We start from the raw sequence: 24,509 nt of genomic DNA, 5'->3' as shown, positions 1-24,509 counted from the left end.
AGAGCACAAGCAGCAGGAGCAGCAGGCAGAGGGAGAAGCAAGCTCCCACCTGAGCAAGGAGTCCGTATGGTTCTGGATCCCAAGACCCTGGGATCATGCATGACCTAAGCTGAAGGCAGACACTTAGCCAACTGAGCCACCCAGGCATCCCCCTTTTCTAAATTCTTAACTTCCATTTCTTAATCTGTCTTGAATACTGGCTTGTTCTCTTTCCCCTCTTGAAATCATTTGTCTGGTTTATCTTTAATCCTTAGTCTTAGTTCTGCATAACCTCTCTTGCTCAACAGTTTTATCTAAATATATTGTCATGTAAAAGTTTGAAACTGGGGCATCTGGGTGGCTCAGTCGTTAAGTGTCTGCCTTAAGTTCAAGTCATGATCCCAGAGTCCTGGGATCGAGTTCCACATCAGGCTCCCCGCTCTGCAGGAAATCTGCTTCTCCCTCTCCCACTCCCCCCGCTTGTGTTCCCTCTCTAGCTCTATCTCTTTCAGTCAAATAGATAAATAAAATCTTTAAAAAAAAAAAAAGTTTGAAACTTTCTCAGTTGTTTTTTCCCTCCTCTAGTCTCTGCTTTCTCCACCCCCATTAAATCTAGTCTTCTAAAATGTACTATATGTTCCAGAAGCTATCCCTTCTTCTTTTCACATTTATTTCAGTTTTTATATTTCTCTTCTTGACAAATCAGCAAACTTGCTGTGGTCTAGAATTCAACATTTTCTATGCTTTTTTTCTCATACAGCCCACACTAGGAAATGCAAGTATACATCATGATATAGTGTCTTTAGGTTAATACTTAACCTTACTGTGTACTCTGTGTTCTCTTATTTGCTATTCTAGTCTAGAGTATTTCAGTTTGGGGAGACTGGTGTAGTTATTTGTTTTAAATGTTGGCTCCCAACCCACTAAACTCATTTCATAACCCATTCATGAGCCCCCACTTCCATTTTCCTGTCATTACAGAGGAAAGATTTTTTAAATTTCTTGTCTTTTTTCCCATTTTTTTCCTGCTTATCTTTCTTCATCAGTGTTTGGAATGATATCCCCTTTATCTCATTTACCCAAATGTTGGATATCATTATTTGTATATATGCAGTTAGAGTCCCTTGTTGAAGCACTCATCTGATTTTACCTGAATATTTATAATTTTCTTAATCTTATTTTCTCCCCTCAAAAAATTTTAACATTTGAAAGAGATATACTTGATATGGATTAAACTGCACATATTAATGATACATAATTTGTTAGGTTTTGGCATATGTATATACCCATAAAACCATCACTACAATCATAATTATGAACATGTCAGTTACCCCCTAAATTTCTCTTTTGTCCTTTTGTAGTTGCTTCTTCCTGCCTCTTTCTTTTCTCCATGAATCCCCAGGCAACTACTGATTTGCTTTCTGTCACTAATGATTTGTATACCTTTTCTAGAATTTTATATAAATGGAACCATACAGTATGTACTATTTTTATCTGGCTTCTTCCACATAGTTTAATCATTTTCAGATTCATTCATGTTGATATGTATTTCAGTAGTTTATTCCTTTTTATTGCTGAGTAGCATTCCTTTGAATGGAACAATTCTTTTGAATGCTACAGTTGGTTTACCCATTCACTTGGTGATGAATATTTGGATTGTTTCCAGTTTTTGGATACCAGAAGTAAAGCTCTTACGAACTTCTGTGTGCAAGTCTTTGTATGGACATCTGCTTTCATTCTCTTGAGTAAATACCTAAGAGTAGAACGGGTACATCATGTAGTACATGTCTGTGTAACTTTTTGAGAAAGTGCCAAACGTTTTTCCAAAGTGACTGTACCATTTTACATTCCCACCAGGAGTATATGAGAGTTTCAGTTCCTCTACATCGTTGCCAACACTCAGTATGACCATACTTCTTAATTTTAGATATTCTAATAGGTGTGCAATAGTATCTGATTATGGTTTTAATTTACATTTCCCTGATGACTAATAATATTTAGCATCTTTTCATTTGCTTATTTGCCATCCTTGTTTCTTCTTTGATGACACGTCTATTCAAGTCTTTTGCTTACTTTAAATTGAATGGATTGTTTTCTTACTGTTAAGTTTTGAAGTTCTTTATATATTCTGAATACAAATCCCTTATCAGATATATGATTCAAAAATATTTCTTCCCGGGGCGCCTGGGTGGCTCAGTGGGTTAAGCCGCTGCCTTCGGCTCAGGTCATGAACCCGGAGTCCTGGGATCGAGCCCCGCATCGGGCTCTCTGCTCAGCAGGGAGCCTGCTTCCTCCTCTCTCTCTGCCTGCCTCTCTGCCTGCTTGTGATCTCTCTATCAAATAAATAAATAAAATCTTTAAAAAAAAAAAAAATTTCTTCCCAGACTGGCTTGTGTCATTCTCTTAAGAGTATATTTATAAGGGCAGATAGTTTTAATTTTGCTGAAGCCCAATTTATCAGTTTTTTCTTTCATGGATATATTTTTAGTTTCATATTTTAGAAATCCTTGTGTAACCCAAGGTCACAAAAATTATCTTCTGTATTTTCTTCTAGAAATTGTATAAGTCTATGACCCATTTTGAGGTTGTTATATGTTATTTTGGGGGTTTTTTGCATAGTGTGAGGTATGGATCAATATTCATTTTTCTATATGTGGATATCTAATTGTTCCCGACCATTTATTTTTAGAGACTACTTTTTCTCCATTTAATTAATTGCTTTTTTTTTTTTTTTAGATTTTATTTATTTATTTGACAGAGACAGAGAGATCACAAGTAGTCAGAGAGAGAGGAGGAAGCAGGCTTCCTGCTGAGCAGAGAGCCCGATGCGGGGCTCGATCCCAGTACCCTGAGATCATGACCCTGAGCCAAAGGCAGAGGCTTTAACCCACTGAGCCACCCAGGCGCCCCTAATTAATTGCTTTTTTAGTCTTTTTTCAAAAATTCGTTGTCCGTATGTATGTGGGTCTATATCCGGACTCTTTATTGTTTCATTGACCTATATGTCTGTCTCATTGCCAATACATCAGCATTTTACTGTGTCTTGAAATCAGGTAACATTAGTCCTCCGCCTTTGTTCTTTTCACAGTGTTTTGGCTGTTCTATGTTCTTTACATTTTATAATCAATGAATTTTATAATCAGCTTTTCAATTTCTACATTGAACCTGTTGGGATTTTTATTAGAATTAAATTAAATCTATAAATCAATTTGAGAAGAATTGACATCTTAGTAATATTGAATCTATATTAATATAGATTTTTAATTATTGATTTATGCATTTTTCTCTTAAATTGTATTTGAGAAAAAGAAGGGTGACAAACCAAAAATACCCTATACTGGCTTTTATATTTACCTACGTATAGTTTCTTTGACCAGTGTTCTTCATTTCTTCAAGTTATTGTCTAATGCCCTTTCGCTTGAGCCTGAATGATCTCCTTTGGCATTTCTCATAGGGCAAATCTGCTAGCCACAATCCCCCTCAGCTGTTGTTTATTTAAGAATGTCTTAATTTCTCCTTCATTATTGAAGGATAATTTTGTTTGATAATAGAATTCTTGGTTATCACTTGTTTTCTTTCAGTACTTTAAATATATCATGCCCCTGCCTCTGGCTTCTATGGTTTCTGATGAGAAATTGGTTATTAACTTTTATTTAGGATCCCTTGTACATTTCAAGTTACATCTCTCTTGCTGTTGTCAAGAGTCTTCATCTTTGGCTTTTTATAGTTTGATTACAGTATGTCTCAGGATAGAACCTTTTGAGTATACTCTACATAGAGTTTATTGAGTTTCTTGGATGTGTTGTTTCTATTATTAATTTAGAAAGTTTTGGACCATTATTTTTTCAGATATTCTTTCTGCCCCTTTTTCTTTCATCTCCTTCTGGGGTTCCCATTCTGTATATTTTGGTATGATTGATGACCTCACAAGTCTTTTAGGCTCTGTTTATCTTTCTTCATTTTTTGTTTGTTTGTTTTTTTGTTTCTGTTCCTTAGACTGCATAATTTTTTCAGTCTTCGAGTTCAGTAATTCTTCTCTCTGTTCATAGCTGCTGTTTGAATCACTGTAGTGAATTTTTCATTTCAGTTTTTTTATTTTTAAGCTCCAAAGTGTCTTTCTGGCTCCTTTTTAAAATTGTTATCTCTTTATTGCTATTCTCCAGTTGATGAAAAATTGCTTTCCTACTTCCTTTAATTCTTTGTCCATGGTTTCCTTCATCTTTTGAGCATATTTAAATCTTTTTGTAGTAACTCCAGTATCTTAATTTCCTCAGGGACAGTTTCTTTCATTTCTTTTTTCCTATTGAATGGGGCATATATTCTTGGGTTTTTGCAAGCTTTGTGATTTTTTAAGACTGGATATTCTGAATATTCTGATGAGCAAAAAGAAATCAAAAGAAAAAAAGTTAAAATACTCCCCAAGCCTTTGAAGTTTGGCTTTGTGTTGGGGCCCTCCTTTAACATTCATCCAGACCCTTTACAGTTCTGCTTTAGCCTTCACTTTCTGCTAGCGCTGAGCCTAACGACCAGCCAGTTATGAAAACTTATGGTCTTCTCTGAGCATGCATCCCACCCTGGATGAGTGCTTGGCTTTTCTAGGTTTCCCAGTATATGCAGTTTTTCAAAACCCTCATTCCCCCAAAGTGTCTCACACTCCAGCTTTTCCTCCCTCACTTCCAGCTTTTCTTTTGTGTGGTTCAATTTTTGTATTTTGCCCCAGGCAAAATAACACTTGTTCATTTGGCTTTCAGTGTTTTCAAGGAATGTTCCCCACTTAGTCATATCTACTTCTCTTTTCTGAGAAAGTTCTGAATTAGGCAGAATAAAGACAGACCCCCTTCTTTGGTTCTTCAGGGAATTCACAGACATGTTAGAACAGACAACATAATTCCTTGGGAACAATATCATTTTCCTCCCTCTGGAAATCAGGTTCCTACATGGGGAACACAGACTTCTGTCTTCACATTTTTACTTGTTTGCTCTAAACATTTGAGTAACTTCCGGAGCTTCAGTAAGGTTGATTCCGACAGTTTTTACCAGGATTTTTGTATTTCTGTGGGAGCATGTCCCCTGGTTTCCTTCTTCTGGCATCTTCACTAATGTCCTCATACAGTGAGTTGGGAAATACCCTTCCCTCTTTGATTTTCTGGATAGAATTGGCATTATCTCCTTCTTGAATGTTTGGTAGAATTCAATAGTGAAACCACTGGGGCCTGAATTTTTCTTTGTGGGAAAGTTTTAAACTATAAATTTATAGATACAGGAACTATTCAAATCATCTGTTTTTTCTTAAGTCAGCTTTGACAGTTTGTATCTTTGAAGGAATTTGTCCATTTCATCAAAATTGTCAAATCCTTTCTTAATATTTGTTTAAAGATTTTAAACTAACTCCCCATTGGTGACTTAATCTTCCTGTTTCTATACAGTTTATTTCCTCAGTTTTCTCTTATCTACTTTTTTGCTTATTCTGGGATATTCATCATTGCTTTATTTCTAGATCAACATTCTATGACCAAATCATTATTTTTAGGACCCTCAGAATTCCATGTATAGTCAACCTCTTTAAAGTCTCAGCTATTTTTGTAATTTTTCCTTTTCCCTATTTCATATTAATTTACTTCTAAATCTTATATAAATGATTTAGTAACCATTATTTTAACTTTGTTTGGAACTTATAATAGATTTTTCTCAAAAAAATGATCAAGTTACAACTTCTGTAATAGAACCCATTTATCCACTAGGAACTGGCTGTGTTCTGTCTGCGTAGTTTAGAGCCAGTCATCATAGGATAATGTATAAACTGTAGAGCTATGCTGCCTGGGCTTTGATCTTAGTTTTGCCACTTATTAGCTATGTGCTCTAATTTCTCCTCTGGGCCTCTTTTCCTGCATATGAAAAGTGAGGATGATAATAGTACCTCAAATAAGAATTAAGTGAATTAGAACACAATCTAGTACATATTAAGAACAGTTGTTAACTATTATTATGCATCAACAATGATTCTGTCTTAAATATAGAAACTTCTCAGAGGTAGAGTTTCTGTTTACCAAATTTTATTCATCATCCAGGACAGTGCCTTGGTGAATGTCTTATTTTGGCAGGGGTGAGAGTGGGTAGAGGTGGGGTCTCTTTTTGAAAAAGTGTTTTTACAAATTATTTTCCAACTGTATAATGAAAAGTAACCAATATAGCTTCATTCAGTGTCTCTCTTTGCTCCAGATACAGAAAACAGCCAATATACAATTTTTAGCTGCTTGGATTTTGGTGTTTCTGAGCTCTTCCGGGCAGTTGATGAATGGGTGCTCTATTTTGGAAAGGAAAGGGTCTCTTTCAGTTTTGTGTGGAAAGGCATCTAAATCTTTGTTTTAGAAAGATTTCAGTGTGTACACTTCATTGTGTTGCACTTCATGTTTAGTAATAAAGAATATGAATGCGTAGATCTGTGTGAGTGGTATATGACAGGTATGTGTTTGAATAAAAAAGTAATAAAGTTTCTGTGAAAGAATACCCAAGAAATTGGTAACATTGGTTGCCTATAGACTGGGAAATGGGTGGTTGGTGAATAAGAATGGAAGGGAGATTGTATTCTTTTTCTGACCTTTTGAATTTATTGACACATACATATATTACCTATTCAAAAAATTCATTAAATGTATGTGGTTAAAATTCAGAGTTCAAACAATAAAAAATTATTTTTAGCAATTCAAAAAATATGCTGTCCCCAGACATCTAAAAGGCCCTCCAAGGAAACAACCACTGTTGCATTCCTTCTGTAGGCTTTAGAAATTTCTATGGATTACATGACTATATGTTTTTATATCCCTTTCTAATATATAGATGGGAGTTACTACATCCACTTACCTTACAATTTCTACTTAGCAACTGGGAACATATACATCTTCCTAATTCTTTTCATTCTATATAGTATCCATTACACTGCAAGTTTTTAGCCAGATCCCTATTAGAGGAAATGTGGGTAGTAGCTTTTGCTGTTAAAAATGATACTGCAATGAACATCTTATACACACATTTTTCTACAAATATATAAATGTGTTTGAGGAATAAATTCCTGGAAGTAGTGTTGCTGACTCAAAGGGTAAATACATTTATAATTTGTTATTGATAGATTACCCTCCAAATTGAAGACACTTCTGACAATAGTATAAGTGCCTGCTTTCCCATCACCAACACTTTGTATTATAAAAATATTTTTATCTTTCTTAATGCGATAGGTAGAAATGGATCTTGTTTCAATTTGCAGCTAGTAAGTACTAGAACCAAGATTGGAAGCCAGGTTCTTAATTGCCACTCTTGCTACAAAACTGGAACTAATATTCTTAACTACTATACTATACTGCCTCAACATAGTAAGATTAAACATCTTTGCATATTTTATCAGGAATTTGCCCTTCTTGTTTATGTGCCCTTTGTCCATATTTCTATTATGCATTTACTATCATTTTTTAAATGTCTTGTTGCTAGCAAGCATCACAGAAATTCAGCGAAGAAGCATCAAAAGATGTTAAAACTAGTGGGTGAAAAGATGAATAGAGAATAATATATTTACAGAGACTTTAAGTATTTCCTCCACCCCAAAAACACTGATTAAAGTCTTAAAAAAAAAGACAAACCTGATTGAGTATAAAAGGGAAAAATGAAACTTTATAGTAGAGAACCCTGGCAGGCACCAACTCAGACATGTGATCAAGGTTAACTTCACTAGTAATGAAACAAATCCAAAATTGTGAGCCACTTGATAAGATGCAATGAGAAGAACACAGCATCTGTAGGGACGCCTGGGTGGCTCAGTTGTTAAGCATCTGCATTTGGCTCAGGTCATGATCCCAGGGTCCTGGGCTCAAGTTCTGTATCAGGCTCCTTGCTCAGCAGGGAGCCTGCTTCTCCCTCTGCCTGCTGCTCCTCCTGCTTTTGCTCTCTCTTTCTCTCTCTGACAAGTAGATAAATAAAATCTTAAAAAGAAAGAAAAAGGGACGCCTGGGTGGCTCAGTTGGTTGGACGACTGCTTTCAGCTCAGGTCATGATCTCGGAGTCCCGGGATCGAGTCCCGCATCGGGCTCCCAGCTCCACGGGGAGTCTGCTTCTCCCTCTGACCTTCTCCTCGCTCATGTTCTCTCTCACTGCCTCTCTTTCAAATAAATAAATAAAATCTTTAAAAAAAAAAAAAAGAAAAGAAAAAGAGGGAAGGACGGAAGGAAGAAAGGAAGGAAGGAAGGAGAGAGAGGGAGAAAGAAAGGAAAGAAAAGAAAAGAAAAAGAACACAGCATCTCTTTTGTGATTTTTCTGCCAAAGTTTCAAACCGTGAATCTAACCATGAGGAAATATCATTAAATTGAGATTCTAAAAAGTAACTGGCTGGGGCCCTTGGGCGGTTCAGTTGGTTAAACATCTGACTGTTGATTTCGGCTTGGGTCATGATCTCAGGTTTGTGGGATTGAGCCCCCACATGGGGACTCATGCTCAGCAGAAGTCTGCTTGAGACTCTTTCTCTCCTTCTCCCTTTGTCCTTCCCTCCCCCAGCCCCATTCTCTTGCTCTCTCCCACAAATAATAAATGAGTCCTTTTAAAAAAAATAATTGGCCTATAATCTTCTAAAATGTCAAATCCGTGAAAGATAAGAAAAGTGTTAGATAGCATCTATAATTATGCTGCCATTGGAACATTAAATATATTTATAAAAAATTTTTGAAATTGTTTCAAAATTGAAAGACCAGTTCATTTTATCAAACCAATATCAAAATCCACTAAGATAAATGTGTAACTATTTTTAGAAGTATATTTATAAAAAAAAATTGCTGATATCTGAACTCCTTCTGTTATTTTCAAATCCAAGTCAGTTTTAAATCCATTACATATAGTTTTTTCTCATGTTGATGGATTTCGTATTTGGAATTCGACTGCTTGCTAAAATTGATTTGTAATCCCAAGCCAATATTCTTTTTTTTTTTTTTTAAGATTTTATTTATTTATTTGACAGTGAGAGATCACAAGTAGAGAGGCAGGCAGAGAGAGAGGGGGAAGCAGGCTCCCTGCTGAGCAGAGAGAACCCGATGCGGGGCTCGATCCCAGGACCCTGAGACCATGACCTGAGCCGAAGGCAGAGGCTTTAACCCACTGAGCCACCCAGGTGCCCCCAAAGCCAATATTCTGAATGCTTTTATGATCATTCATGGATATACACAGAGCAGCGAAAAACTTAAGTTACCAGATATACATGTTCCCAACTGAGGTCAACAGGTCCTCTGCCTTTTTGTTTCATCTTATACTATAAATAGATGTCCTTTTTGCTATTTTGTGTATTTCTCACATTTTAGGGGCATTTTGTTAGTGATTTCTGGTTTAAAATAGCTCCCATGTATAGTGCTAAAGGGCTGAGTAGTGTTCATAAGCACTGGAAGGCTCTGATATGCCTTTTGAAGAAGGAAAAATTGTGCTAGATTTACTTTGTTAGGGGATGATGTAGAATGCTGTTGGTCATGAGCACAGTTAATAAAATTAATAATACCTATTTTTAAAGGTATCTTTAAACAAAAAAAAACAAGTAAAACAAGATAATGTATTGATCAGTTGACAAAAATGTTGTGGCCAAAGGCTCACAGGAACCTAACCTTATATTTCCCCTAGGAGAAATGGTTCAGTGTTCACTAATTCAGCATTTACTGCAACTTTGTAGAACCTGACTACCATAAATAACAGATTCAGTTGTACTTCTAACATAAACACCAAACTTCTACCTCAGGGGAGTAGTTTTCCTTAAACTCCAGATGATCACTCTCTATTCTTCAGGTTCTTCCAAATTTTGAGAAATAGGTAGATGATTATTTAATGAGAGGATTATTAATTGATATCTATATCTTTTGTTTAAATTTTAATTTTTACTCAAAAGTCAGAGCCTGGAACATACATTCAAATAGATTTCAAAATTCAGTGTAGGGGCGCCTGGGTGGCACAGTCAGTTAAGCATCCAGCTCTTGATTTTGGCTCAGGTCATGATCTCAGGGTCATGAGATCAAGCGCCACCGTGGGCGCCACCCTCAGTGAGGAGCCTGCTTCACACTCTCTCTTTCCCTTTGCCCCTCACCCCCTCAAATAAATAAATAAATCTTTTTAAAAGTCAGTGTTAGGGGCGCCTGGGTGGCTCAGTGGGTTAAAGCCTCTGCCTTCAGCTCAGTTCATGATCCCAGGGTCCTGGGATCAAGCCCCACATCGGGCTCTCTGCCCAGCGAAGAGCCTGCTTCCCCCCTCTTTCACCCCCGCTCTGCCTGCCTCTCTGCCTACTTGTGATCTCTGTCTGTCAAATAAATAAAATCTTTTTTTAAAAAAATCAGTGTAAATTTCAGCCTTAAAAGATAGGTTTTGGATTTGTGCTGCGGTCAGAATTGGGGAACCAGCAATGCCACACTGAGGCAGGCAGCTTAAGAGCTAAGGGAGCAAGAAAGATGGTATCAAGGGTGGGCCATGTGTGGATATTCATTTAGCATATGCCCACAACAAACACCATCAGATTTCTTACAGGTTAAGATTTGTTTGTTAGAGAACACAAATTATTAGGAAAACACTAAAAACATTGCCAAGAAAGCTAACAAGGATTTTAGCCTAAAAGAGGCTTGTAAGATAAAATGCCCAGATTAAGCATTGCGTGGAATACATACTAAAAATGATTTGTCAGTTATCTAAAACATTAAAATTAAGTGATATTCTACATTATTTTTTAGATCTGGCAACCCTCATCTTAATTTTTTTGAAAGCATTTTAAAAGTGCAAGAACTGTGAATATCTGCAGCAAAAAGCTTTGAAGCCTAATAAACACAAGTCCAAAAAACAAGTCTGAAAGGATTCTGGATGACAGTTTATGAAATCTGTTTTTAAAAAAGGAAGTTCAAACCAACTTTCCCCAAAAGGGAGACTCTTGTTCATTGCTGATAACGATGAATACTACAGAATAGACTGCTTTTGATACTATCACTGAAATTAGTTTAAAGAAAAAGAAAATGCCAAGTCTTTAAACTTCACAGTTAGAGTGAAGTACTCTTTACCAGGCGTAAAAAAGCTAACCTAGAGATTGAAGATAGCCTGGTGCCAAAATTCCATCAAACTCAAAACTCATTTTTTAAGTGGAATTAGTGGCTTTTGATAGAAATAACAATGAACAAACAATGTCAGAAACCTGTGACCTTGATGAACCACGTAACTTTTTACAATTCGCTCACATTTATGGCTAATTCTTTAGGAGTTAAGTTAAACCTTCCTTGTTTGCTTATATTAAGTTCCTCATCTTTTGAGAAAAATGACCCTTTACAAATCTCTGAAGTCTAAAATATTTTATTATAGCTATGTAAAATATTGGTTAAAGATAATTGATTTTTCTTTTACCTCATGTCACTAAAAATCTTAGTTTTTTTTTTTTTTTAAAGATATACTTTTTGACATGTACTTTATTATAGGCAGTGAGGTCACTCAAGGAGACAATCGAAGACTGTTGGGACCAGGATGCGGAGGCCCGGCTTACTGCACAGTGTGCTGAGGAGCGAATGGCTGAACTTATGATGATATGGGAAAGAAACAAATCTGTGAGCCCAACAGTCAATCCCATGTCTACTGCTATGCAGAATGAGCGGTAAGACCTTGGAGGGGTTTGACATTCATCAGCCAGTATTGAAAACTGAGACTAAACAGAGATTAGGGAAAAAGTACTATTAAACCAGTCTAAAAAGACAGTGATTAATTCATACAGTCTAACATTGTGGCATTTCTTTCAATATGCCCATTTTTTTGCTAGAGATTTTTGTTTGGCATAAGTGCAAGCTGGAATTTGTGATTTTTTTAATATCTCAAGATATAGTTAAAGAGGTTAGTCTTTATTAATGCTCCTACTTCCCTAAAATTATAAAGGCAAAACATCTTCATAGTTCCAAAAGTTTATAAGCACTTCTGCATATATTGTCTCATTTATCATTTGTTGCCATTATTTCTTTCTCTTACTTTTTATTTATTTATTTATTTTTAGGGAGACTAGAACTATGAAATTGGCTATTTAACCACTGTTTCACTAGACACCAAGATTTCAGTCTTCCTATCCAATGCTCTTTTGTTTATAGAATATCCTACTACTACTTAACATGGAAGCAATTCATTAGGTTTTTCTATCCCATCATGAATGTTACTTTATGAGACATCTCTTTGTTAAATTATGATCTTTCATTCTAAATAAAAGGGCTTTTAAAAAAATCCCTTTAAAAAATTGCAACTTTCAGATAATGTAACCTATGTTTCTTTGTTCCATGTTTGGGGGAATGTTTTCCCCAAAATTTGTCATTTTATTTAATACATGTTAAAATTTTTCAGAAAAGCACCCAGGAAAGAGTTACCAGAGAAAATTGAGATAAAACCATACTTGATTATTGAATTATTTTTTTGCTATTTTCTATCTAATTTCTAAGAGCAATTTGTGTTATGAACTATAGACCCAGAATTGGGTTTCCACTGCTTGTGTTTGGACTGAATTAGCTTCAGCATGTGAACCCTTATCCCTTATATTTCAGCAAGTCAAGGAAGGTAAAGACTAGCAATCCTAAATTCAAATTTTCGTACTTTATGCCACTTGAGGATAGTCTTCTGCTTCTGTCTCCCCTGATCTCTGTATTTTCTGTGTGCTCTAGCATGTTATTTGTACCTCTCTCAGGAGTAAGTTACTTTTAACTCTAAGTACTTTTAAACTTTTCCTGAATGGTAAGAAATCCTTGATGGGACCCTCCCTTGTAGTGACCATTTTTCACCCCCTAAGTCATTCAGCTCTGTGTTATAACATGCTGTTTCTCATGTCCACAGTCATTTCTAAATAGTTTCCCTGAAATCATGCACTATACAACTACTTTTTTTATTCTTCGCCCTCCTGTCATTCTCCTTGAGCTGCTGCTTTTCTCCTAATATTTGTATCTATTATTGTTCCCATTGATTAGTTAAAGCTATCCCTGCCTTTATTTTATTTTTTTCCTGCCTTTATTTTAAATGACCTAAATATATTTAGTGTGATGCTTAAGAACCATCCCTCTCAAGGTATGATAAGGATTGTGAAGAACTCTTGATAACTGGAGTGGAGTTCTGAATTGTTCCTTTATCTGAATGTCACATTCTGTCTTATACTCTTAGTCTGTAGAAGTTTCATTGATATGGCTCAATTTACCCCCAGAAAGATACATTCCATTGCTAGACTTCCTCTTAATGGAAGCATGGAAGCACTTTGGAAGAACCTAAAAGCTTATATTCTTTTTACCATTTGGCTGTTGTAATTTAATTGGTAAAGTATTTATTGAGTCGCCACTATGTATCTAGGATTGTAGGAGTACAAAAGAAACATATAGTGGCTCCTCCTCTCATGAATCTTTATATCTGGTTGTACAAGTATACAGTTCATAAAGATGTATTTGGTAATGTTACAAAGCTATAGGGGAGATTTTTTAAATTAACCCTTATAAACCAAAATAATGAACATCCATAAAAATCATATCTAGATCCACTAGATTTTCAGTAGTCTTATTTCATAAAAAACTAGCATTTAGGGGCACCTGGGTGACTAATTTGGTTAAGTGTCTGCATTTGGCTCAGGTCATGATCTCAGGGTCCCAGGATTGAGCCCCGCTGGGCTCTGGGCTCAGTGGGGAGTCTGCTTCTTTCTCTCCCTCTGCCCCTCTCTTCAACTCTTGCTCTCTCTCTTGTGTGCTCTCTCTCTCAAATAAATAAATGATATCTTTGGAAAAAAAAAAACTAGCATTTAGCAAGTTATTAATTGACACTTAATTGTGTGATCAGAATTTTTACATTACCTCTAATGCAGTGTGGTTAGGAATAAAATAAAAAGCAGTTCATCCTTTAAAATCAGAGGTATTAAACTTGGAGGGTCAGTTTGCCATAAGTGTACATTCTCAGTGTGGCACTTTTTTTCTGTCTTTAAGCAACCTGTCACACAATAGGCGTGTGCCAAAGATTGGCCCTTATCCAGATTATTCTTCTTCCTCATATATTGAAGACTCTATCCATCATACTGACAGCATTGTGAAGAATATTTCCTCCGAACATTCGATGTCTAGCACACCTTTGACTATAGGGGAAAAGAACCGAAATTCAATTAACTATGAACGGCAGCAAGCACAAGCTCGAATCCCCAGCCCTGAAACAAGCGTCACCAGCCTGTCCACCAACACAACAACCACAAACACCACTGGCCTCACTCCAAGCACTGGCATGACCACTATATCTGAGATGCCATACTCAGATGAAACAAATCTGCATGCCACCAATGTTTCACAGCCCATTGGGCCAACCCCTGTCTGCTTACAACTTACGGAAGAAGACTTGGAGACCAACAAGCTGGACCCAAAAGAAGTTGATAAGAACCTCAAGGAAAGTTCTGATGAGAATCTCATGGAGCATTCTCTTAAACAGTTCAGTGGGCCAGACCCACTGAGCAGCACCAGCTCTAGCTTGCTTTACCCACTCATAAAACTTGCAGTGGAAGCGACTGGACAGCAGGACTTCACACAAGCTGCAAATGGCCAGGCGTGTTTAATTCCAGATGTTCCACCTGCTCAGATCTATCCTTTGCCCAAGCAACAAAACCTTCCTAAGAGACCTACTAGTTTGCCTTTAAACACCAAAAATTCAACAAAGGAGCCCCGGCTGAAATTTGGCAGCAAGCACAAATCAAACTTGAAACAAGTAGAAACTGGAGTTGCCAAGATGAATACAATCAATGCTGCAGAACCTCATGTGGTGACAGTCACCCTGAATGGTGTGGCAGGTAGAAACCACACTGTTAACTCCCATACTGCCACTACCCAGTATGTTAATGGGGCAGTACCATCTGGCCAGACAGCCAACACAGTGGCACACAGGGGCCAAGAAATGCTGCAGAATCAATTCATTAGTGAGGATACCCGACTGAATATTAATTCCAGTCCTGATGAACATGAACCTTTACTGAGACGAGAGCAACAGGCTGGCCATGATGAAGGTGTTCTCGATCGTCTCGTGGACAGGAGGGATCGGCCACTGGAAGGTGGCCGAACTAATTCCAATAACAACAACAGTAATCCATGTTCAGAGCAAGATGTTCCTACACAGGGTGTTCCAAGCACAGTAGCAGATCCTGGACCATCAAAACCCAGAAAAGCACAGAGGCCTAATTCTCTGGATCTTTCAGCCACAAATGTCCTTGATGGCAGCGGTTTGCAGTGTAAGTGAAGAGGTCATTTAATCTCTCCTGCTTGTCTTTTGGGACCGTTTAATTACGTAGATAAAATTAAATTGTGTTTTCAACTAGCAATTACTTATTTTACCGCTTTTGGAAACATGGTAAGCCACTTGGTTGGACTCAAAAGTAATCAGACTGTTGTAAAGAAAAAAAGTAATTTTTTGTTGTTGGTAATTAGACAATGTCACACAGTCAGAACTTAATACCAACTTTAACACATGCCGTACATAGCTGCTGGTTCATAATGCAGTTCACGTACTTGCTGTGGATGGTTGAAACTAAGTAAATATGAGTTGTAAAGCTCCAGGTAAAACGATGTCAGTAGAACTTTGAAACAGTTGTTGAGTATATTAATATCTATTATATTTTATCTAGATTTTATCAGACTAACCTTAAATCTTTAAAGTCTGGAGAAAATTAGAAAAAATCATTTTTTTTTTTTAAACTGAAGTTCTTGGTTTTTGGGGGATTTTTTTTTAGTGTCATCTTGTCCAAGAGTTATGTGTTGAGCCTCCTGCCTGCCTATGGCATCTTGCCACAGGTCCCCTAGACAGATAACTCGATACATGGTTTCTAGCTCTAAAGGGATTGTAACACAAGACAGCACACCAAAATCTTTAATAGACAACATTATACAAGTGATTTCTCTTTTAGGCTGATAGCACTTTATGAAAAAAAGCATTCATGTTTTATGGTTGTTGTCAAGGACTACAAAATGGCCTAAAGGGATTTGGCTCTCAGAAATTAATCAGTAGGGGCACCTGGCTGGCTCAGTCAGTGGAGCATGCAACTTGACCTTGGCATATGAGTTTGAGCTCCATGTGAGCCTAGAGTTTACTTAAAAAAAGAAAAAAATCAGTAGAATCTATCCCCTTGTTTAAGTGGCTTGTATTATAGACCAGTTGATACACCCTATATCAGGGCTCCATAGCAATAAAATGTCTTGTCAGTTGTGGGAAGGGGAAATTACTAGAAAATTAATACTATAGTATTTATATCATTCTTCTGAAAATATTATATGCCATGTACCTTTAAAACTTGATCTGCTTTGAACATTAAGTAGAATGATTAAATGCGTTTTGCCAAGTTAGGAACACTACCAACAAGCAAAGAATTTGAGAATACAGCTGAAAACTTCCAATTTTCTCCTCTGTTTTTGCTTACCCAATAGAATAATCCAACCAGTTATGAAAACGATTGGGCTTAAAGAGTCTCAGAATAAGTTGGTTAAGGTTTGCCTAGAAAATAATTGCCTGGCATCATGGATTTCAAGTAATGTCTATTAATACCTCCTGCAGATACTAGTTTGATCTGTTCTTGAGTTACAACCCTAATTTCTTACTATTTAATAGTTTCTTTATATATAGTTTATTTTCCTGTCCTTTTATTTCCAGTCGGTGAGTCAACACAAGATGGCAAATCAGGATCTGGTGAAAAGATTAAGAAACGTGTGAAAACTCCCTATTCTCTTAAGCGGTGGCGCCCCTCCACGTGGGTCATCTCCACTGAACCACTGGACTGTGAGGTCAACAACAATGGCAGTGACAGGGCAGTTCATTCCAAATCCAGCACCGCAGTTTACCTTGCAGAAGGAGGCACTGCCACAACCATGGTCTCTAAAGATATAGGAATGAACTGTCTGTGAAATATTTTCAAGCCTATGGAGTAAAATTATTTTTTGCATCATTTAAACGTGCAGAAGACATTTAAAAAAAAAACTGCTTTATCTTCCTGTCAGTACCCTCTCCCACCCTGCAACAGGACTTGCTTTAAATAGATTTCAGCTATGCAGAAAAATTTAGCTTATGCTTCCATATTTTTTAATTTTGTTTTTTTTAAGTTTTGCACTTTTGTTTAGTCTCATTAAAGTTATATTTGTCTGTTATGACCACAGAATTATATGTGTGTGTATCAAAAGTGGTCTCAAAATATTTTTTTAAGAAAAAAAGCAAAAACAATGTATTGCTGATAATCAGTTTGGACCAGTTTCTAAAGGTCATTAAAACAGAAGCAAATTAAGACAGGTTTGACTGCAGTGGTGTCTGGTATCCATGTTTTATTTCTGGGCACAAGCTAGTTTATATGATGAACTGTTCCTGAACATATTATCTGTTGGACATTCTTTTCTCTTGTGTTTTGTTGAACGTGCAATAGTCTATAGTCCACAAATAAGCTTTCTTGTAAGCTCTCTTCCTAACAGAGCACACATTCTTCCATAGTAAATACATTTTTCTGCCCCAACCCCCATACTTTTGGCAGGTCAGTTCTATGGCAGTGATTTTTGCACAAGAGAGAGCAGCTACCTGATTTCTTGCTTTCTCTTTCCTTATGGAGAATGCAGAAACATTGTCTCAAAGGGCTCTAAAAAAGGAACTACCAAAACCTAACTTGAAATGCCATTTCTTTTAACCTTCCAAGTCCTAAATGTTTCTTTCCAGGCATTTTAATAAACCTATTTGGTTCTGGTTTTTGGAAGTTCGTAAGAGAGCATAGAACAAAGTAAACGAAGTCAAATATTAGCCTTTCTTCATTTTATTTTATTTTTATATGTATGTTCATGATCCATATTCATTTATTTAAGAAGCACATTTTTATCAGAAAACTTATAGAGCTATACTTATAAGGAATTTTTAAGTAGGTAGATGGTTAGGACTATATAGTGTTAGAGCCTTCATTCTCTGAATAGGCCATCTTTGACTCAAATAAAATTACATTTCCTATTTAAAATAACTTCAAAAGTAATTCATAGTTTCGAACCAGTAGTAACTTTTTATTCTCTTCCCATGCAATGCCTGGTGACTTTATCTGAAAATGATTCCTCTTCCCATGACCTAAAACACTGTGTGGAAAAATCATTCATCTGGCATGCCAAATCCCTGTGGAAGGAAAGATTGCTGCCAAACCTATCATTTTTGAGCAGACTGAGGCTTACCTCTCTTTTTTCAAAACTGTTTCTTCACTAACCCCATTTTCATAATTTGTCTTTTTCCCAGCTTTTCCTATGATCTTTGATATATGAGCAGCATTTGTTATTTACATTATATTAGAATATACCTTTTAGTGATAACATATTAAGTATCCTTCAAGTCATATTGTTTTTTAAAAGCTTCCTTTGCTTCTTTCCTTACTGATAGTTATCTCTAAACAACAACCTCAGCATGTTTTGTTTTTTTTTAAATAAAGCACTTTATGTCAAATAAGGGACTTTTTTTATAAGCACAAATTATTTTCTATCAATTTGCAAACAGTGATGATCTCACTTAATTTTTCCAGATTCTCAGAGTACTTAATAGATGTTATTTAACTAAGTTCTAAGATTTCTCTGAAATGAAAAAGCTAAGAGAAAAACACAAATGCCCATATTCTTGCTTTTAGGTTTTTATCTCCTGAACAATGTTTTCTCACTTGTATTCCTCTATCTTCATCATTTAGCTAAAGATAACATAAGTTTCCCAATTTGCTGTCCAAGATATTTTTAATTTACTTCTGTTTTTTTGTCATCTATTATAATCCTATAATCCTATGAGTTAGATGTTATAATACTTCACATTTATGCTGATGATGGATGGCTGAACACAGTTTTGAATTTTTAGAATTAAGATGATTTTTTTAGTGCCCAGGATATCCACCTTTTGTGTTTTATTGGACCTTCTCTTGATTCAGATACTTAACATTTTTCAGTCTTCTGGCATAATTATTTTCCTATCTATGTAACAAATTATTTATATCTTTCTCACCAGATTTTCACTTAGTTCTCTTGCCTTTAAATGTCTTTAAACTGCATTTCATTATTTTCAAACACGTGTAGGATATCTTTGAATCAAAGTAAATTACATTCCTTCTCCAATTGAGGATAAATGACCATTTGAGATCTAACTGATGGTTTCCTGACCGAAGTTATCCTACATTACTTTGTGTTTAGGCTACTTGGTTGTAATTTTTCCAGCATCTTTTTTTTTTTTTTTTGATGTTTAATAATAAAATGCTTTCAGGAATTAATATACCAAAATAAAAGGATCCTTTTAAGTTTCCCATTTCATGCAAGCATGTTTAAAACAAATAATTTTCTTTCCCTAGTTTTTTTAGTAGATCCTTAAAAAATAGGAAGAGTAAAAATTGTACATCAGACCAATTTAGAATCTGTAATATACATGGAAGCAAAATTACTTAAAATATTTGCTAACTTTATTCATCTAATAATGTTTCTTAAAGCGAATATTTAACTGCTGTCACAATATTTTGCATGTAGAAAAGCATTTGGATCCTTTAAATAAAGGCCATTTAATGAAAAAGATATTAAAATTCACTTTGCTAGTTTTACAACCTTAAAAGCATCATAATAGGTAATCAAATCCTAATATTAATTCCCTGAACTATCCTAACTGTATGTCAGAACTAGATCATTTAAAGAACTTGATTTGAATTGGGTTTAGACAAAAATTATTTAATCATAATTCCTAACAATGTTCCTCCTTTTTAAATTCATAATTTGGGGAAAAAGAAACCAATATCAGTGTAAAATATTATGAAAGGGCACAGGATTTGAATAACAGTAACTGACGATTTGTTATATACTGAATGCTGGGATATACATACACAACTCTTTTAATCCTCATAGCAACTATTTAAAGATCATAGTTAATATTTCCACTTTACAGATTGAGGAAATTGAAGCAAAGAAAAGCTAAGTCATTTGCCCAAGTTCCACATCCTAGTAATAGAGAAAGCTAGATTTTAACTTGGGTTTGCCTCTCCACATCTCTCTCATCCACACCACACTGCCTACACACTCTGTGACAGGATGTGTGATATAGTGACATTTTGTAAGAAATTCAGTCATTACACTCCAGCACAAATGTGGCTTGTATATAGGCCAAACCAGATACCTTAATCACTTTCAAAGTTAGACGAACATAAGACATGTGGACATGTCTATGCTGGCTGTTGCTTGAGAAATAATTACTAATTCAAGATGAAATTCAATCCCACGTCTGCCATCATGAATCCTAAAATTATTTCTCTTCTCTTTACTCCTAATATTTTTGCATTGTAGAACTAAAGGTAAAGTAAATTTTAAGGGGAAAGTGAAGGTGGCTTATGAAAACGAAGATTTTTCCCTAAATTGATTCCATACTTGACTTGGAGGAATTAATTTAACATGGATTTTAAGTCTCATCAATCCTTTGACTCCATCTTGAAAATTTCTGCTTGTAATGACTTAGAGAAGATTTTGCTGATCCAAAGAGCTAATTGAGGAGGACATAGAAAGGATACAAAGGTATCTTTTTTTACAAAGCAGTTTCAATAGCTTTCTTACACGTACCCACTTATTGCAGAATATGTACATTGGTTCTGAATGTGAAAATAATTAAAGAAAGGTAGGAGCACTCAAGTAAGTATGTGTTTCAGAGGGAATTGTCACAAAATTTGGCAAGTGTTTTTATTTAAAATATTTTCAAGTTTGGCATCTAATGCCAAATAGAATACCTGGTAGGCCACAGCTATTTGCTGAACTTTCCATCCTCAAAGTCATTTAAAATGGAAGAATACTTCAATAAATTTTTTTGTTTATTTTTTCAATATTTATGGAAATGAATATTTCATTGGAGGCAGTTAGCTCCTAGAACTTGAGATTACATTGTATTCCTGAACAGCCTTCTATAAATTTATGTTGAACTTACTACCAGTTATGTGCAGGTCATTGTATAACTATTCACAGATTGCTTTATATATTACTTTATCTTCCAAGCTAACTTATTAGAAATTGTACACACAGTTGATTATCTAGACCTGTGTAACACTCCCACACACACCCCAGGAGTTTTTTTCAGACTGAGATGTTTCTAAATATACCTTTTGCTGTCAGTTCACTCTTCAGCAGATAAAATTGCATTTTAATTTGTAGATTCTGAACTATGCAAATGTTAACCAAAACTACCTTGCATGATCCACTCTTAAATATACTCCTTGACTTAGTAAATCTGGCAAATCACTGTTTGAGCTAGTTTCACAAATGTTATTATCAAAAGAAGGCTTTTCTATAACTTCTCAGATTAAACTAGTATAGAAGAAAGGAAATCTCAGGGTGCTCTGGTGCACCTACCCATTACTTTCCTTCAACTGCCTTTTAGTTTGTGTCTGACTTACTATATCCCTTACTTATCTGAGTTGCAATCTTCTGTGTCAGGAGAGTTTTCTTTATGTCTATTCTGCTTCCCTCCTGTTTCATTTTATGTGCATTTGTCTCCTCCAGCAGTTAAAAGAAAAAAAAAGAACAGTTGGCCATCTTCTCCAGTATTGTTATTTTTCATTATGCTTCAAGCTTCTCAATTAACATCTAAGTCTCAGTTCTTCAGACAAAACTGCTTTGGTTCCCTTAGCATTTCCTTCTCAGCCCTATTTTAATAATTATTTATACTTAAGAATACCTAAAATTATATTTTACATTATATTTGAATTCATTACTCCCATTTAAATAATAGTTCAGTAGGATAGAATTGAGAATTTGAGATGTAGTAACATCTGAATTGTTTGACAATGGATCCAACCATCAGATTGTCAGAAAATCAGCACTTAATTTGAGTTTTGTATTATCTAACACTTCCTACTAAATTGTGGAGTTTTATAATTTTATATTCTCATTAGTTATAACTAAAAAGCCATGCATACAGAATTGTATATAATTTTGCCATTAAAATGTTTAACCTATATTGCAGCAAGCTTAGCATTACAATTGAGCCACATTTTACACTTTTCCTTGTATCAAATATTAAACACAAAATGCAAGATTACCTTTCAAAAACCTTACAATAATCAGGTATTATCTATGGACATTTTTGCAGACCACTTTTGAAATACTTATTATTTTGCAACATAGATTGGACTATAACAACTTTCATTTAACTTTTAAGTGGCTGGTTAAAGTTGAGTGTTTGTGCATATAAAGAAAAATCCAGGATTTTATCTCATGGCTGATACATTTGAAAGTAAGTAATTCAGAAGATTTAATGCTGTGTATTAGAATTATGCCCCAAATAAATCTATCATATTTTGAAAATTCCAATTCTGTTATTATGTGATGTTCATAGTGCTACTATTAATTGTAGTGATATTCTTTTTTTTTTTAACTTAATTTGTAACCCAGATTCTAAAGTTTAAGAGAAGAAATCTTAAGAAATAAATCACGTCACTAGGGCATCCATTTTATGATTGAATTTTTTAAAAAATTACAACTTTTTAAAAATGTTTCAAAAGGCAACATGTAGGTTTTTTCCTTTTTTTTTTTTTGTACTTTTAGATTTCAGAAACATCTTCATGTGTTAGACTCATTCTATAGACATAATATTACTTAAAAACTCAGGGCCCTTTTCATCCTTTGCACACGAGAAACTAATTGGTAACAAACAAGCAATTAGTCCAGTTGAATATTTAAAGTGTTTGTTGCACATACAGTTCATTTAATGTTTCATCTTATGATTTGACTTAATTTACATAGACATAACATCAGATTTCATTAATTATAAAAACCTGCCCAGTTCTGTAGTTACTGAGTAGAGGGAAATGACTCAACTAACTGGCTACATGTTGCAGCCTATTTAGGCCTTAGAGTTGAAGCACCATCTTAAAACCATTTCTCTTCTTTGGGTAAATGGTTATACGTGATGGGACAAATCATTTCATTTTGCTTTGTTTTTTAATAGGAGAACTTAGTAAAGTTATTCCCCTGAGATAAAATTTTCTTGAGGTAATTCAACATTATAAAACTCTTCTAAAAGTGAATTAATGAGTTTATAGCCTTAGTAATAGTTTGGATGGTTTTGAGGAGGTAACCTATGGTAAGCTGTTTATCACCTTGTTATATCCAAATAGAATTTTTCCTTCAATCAGACAAATCAAAGCTCCAAATTGATATGCTGTATACTTAAAATCCTAGCAGTGAAGTTATTTGTAACCAGTCTCTTGTCTCAGGCTCTCCATCTTATTACCAATCCTCTTAAGTATGATAGGGAAACATATTTTTAAAGGAGCTTAATAGTAAGAAAACTAAATTACTAAAAGATGCAATTCAAAGATAGGTTCTGGTTAAAATTGAATTGCTTGGCTTCTGTGGCTTTTCTTTTTCTCGTCACATTTATTTATTTAAAGTTTTTGTATGCCTCGTCATGTTTCCATGGAAATTATATTGTGTAAGTGTTTGTATAAGCTGGAATCATCCTTAATTTTCTGTTGATAATTTTTCAAATGAAGATAAGTGGATAATTGTAAAGTACACTAACTCTTAGGGTATTGTAGTAGCTGAAACATGGAGATGTGTAGCTGCCGTGCTTTTTCTGAATGGACAGGAGAAACATAAGCTACAGAGTATTCATTTCTGAGGATGCTTTCCTGGAATAAGAAAGGCTGAAAAATATTGGCAATTCCTCAGAACCCTCTTTCTTGTTAACGGGTATCTTTTGTTGGTGTGTTTTGCTCTTACATTACAGATAGAATATCATATGAATTTATGAATAATTACTTTCAGTTATTTTGCTTTTGTAAAAGCCGTCTGAGACCTTGCTATGCTGTGTAAGTTGTGTTTGATGGATCAGTGTGAGTATGAAATAAAGCAAATCACTTTTCTTTTGTATTATCTATGGATGCCACTATGAAAGCTGACATTAAGCCACTAAAGAGTTTTTTATGAATAATTGTAAGTAAATGCTTTGATATATATAAACCTAAATAAAAAGATTGTATTGCTACAGAGACATTGGAGAAGGAAATTTTAAGACAGTTCTTTAGGTTTAAAAAAGGCTTGCTGTAAAATGGTGCATTATTCCATTTATTAAAGATCATATTAATGACAACAGTAATTGTATCTTTTGATTTTATTAGGTCCCCAGAAATTATGACTGTTAGTGTGATATTTTAGGTGTTTTGCACCAGAATAGTAAATGTTTTAATATACTCATTACTCAATATGATACAGTTTTAAAAAATCAAGTAACATTAGAATAATAGTTGCACACTTTCTGTATACTAGGCACTGTGGTAGTTAATTCTACATATGTAGAATAAATAAAATACACATTGTCCCCATTTTAAAAATTAGAAAATTGGTTCGGGGAAGTTAAATATCTTGTCCAAAGCCACAGAACTGGTAAAATGGGATTCAGTGTATTTCCCATTTTGCTTTGAACTAATAGTTTTAAATCTCTGGTTATGGCAAGAAAATTCAAAAATAAAAGCAAGAATGGCCCAGCAGTAAAAAGAATGGCCAGGA

General features: G+C 35.0%; 1 protein-coding gene across 1 annotated transcript in view; it reads left to right on the top strand.

Annotated features, from left to right (window-relative positions):
* Positions 1-24,095, top strand: part of BMPR2 (bone morphogenetic protein receptor type 2) — a 214,924-nt gene extending 190,829 nt beyond the window's left edge. The window contains exons 11-13 of the mRNA XM_032860059.1: positions 11,442-11,614; positions 13,950-15,229; positions 16,642-24,095. Of these exons, the coding sequence (XP_032715950.1) occupies positions 11,442-11,614; positions 13,950-15,229; positions 16,642-16,892 (1,704 nt within the window). The 3' untranslated portion in view covers positions 16,893-24,095. The remainder of the gene's footprint in view (positions 1-11,441; positions 11,615-13,949; positions 15,230-16,641) is intronic.
* Positions 24,096-24,509: the final 414 nt, after the last annotated feature.

This window comes from Lontra canadensis, unplaced genomic scaffold (assembly GCF_010015895.1).
Source record: "Lontra canadensis isolate GAN:19392208 unplaced genomic scaffold, GSC_riverotter_1.0 scaffold18, whole genome shotgun sequence".
Classification (NCBI taxonomy): Eukaryota; Metazoa; Chordata; class Mammalia; order Carnivora; family Mustelidae; genus Lontra; species Lontra canadensis.
The sequence above is the reverse complement of the archived record's forward strand: the minus strand, read 5'-3'. Positions and strand labels throughout refer to the sequence as shown.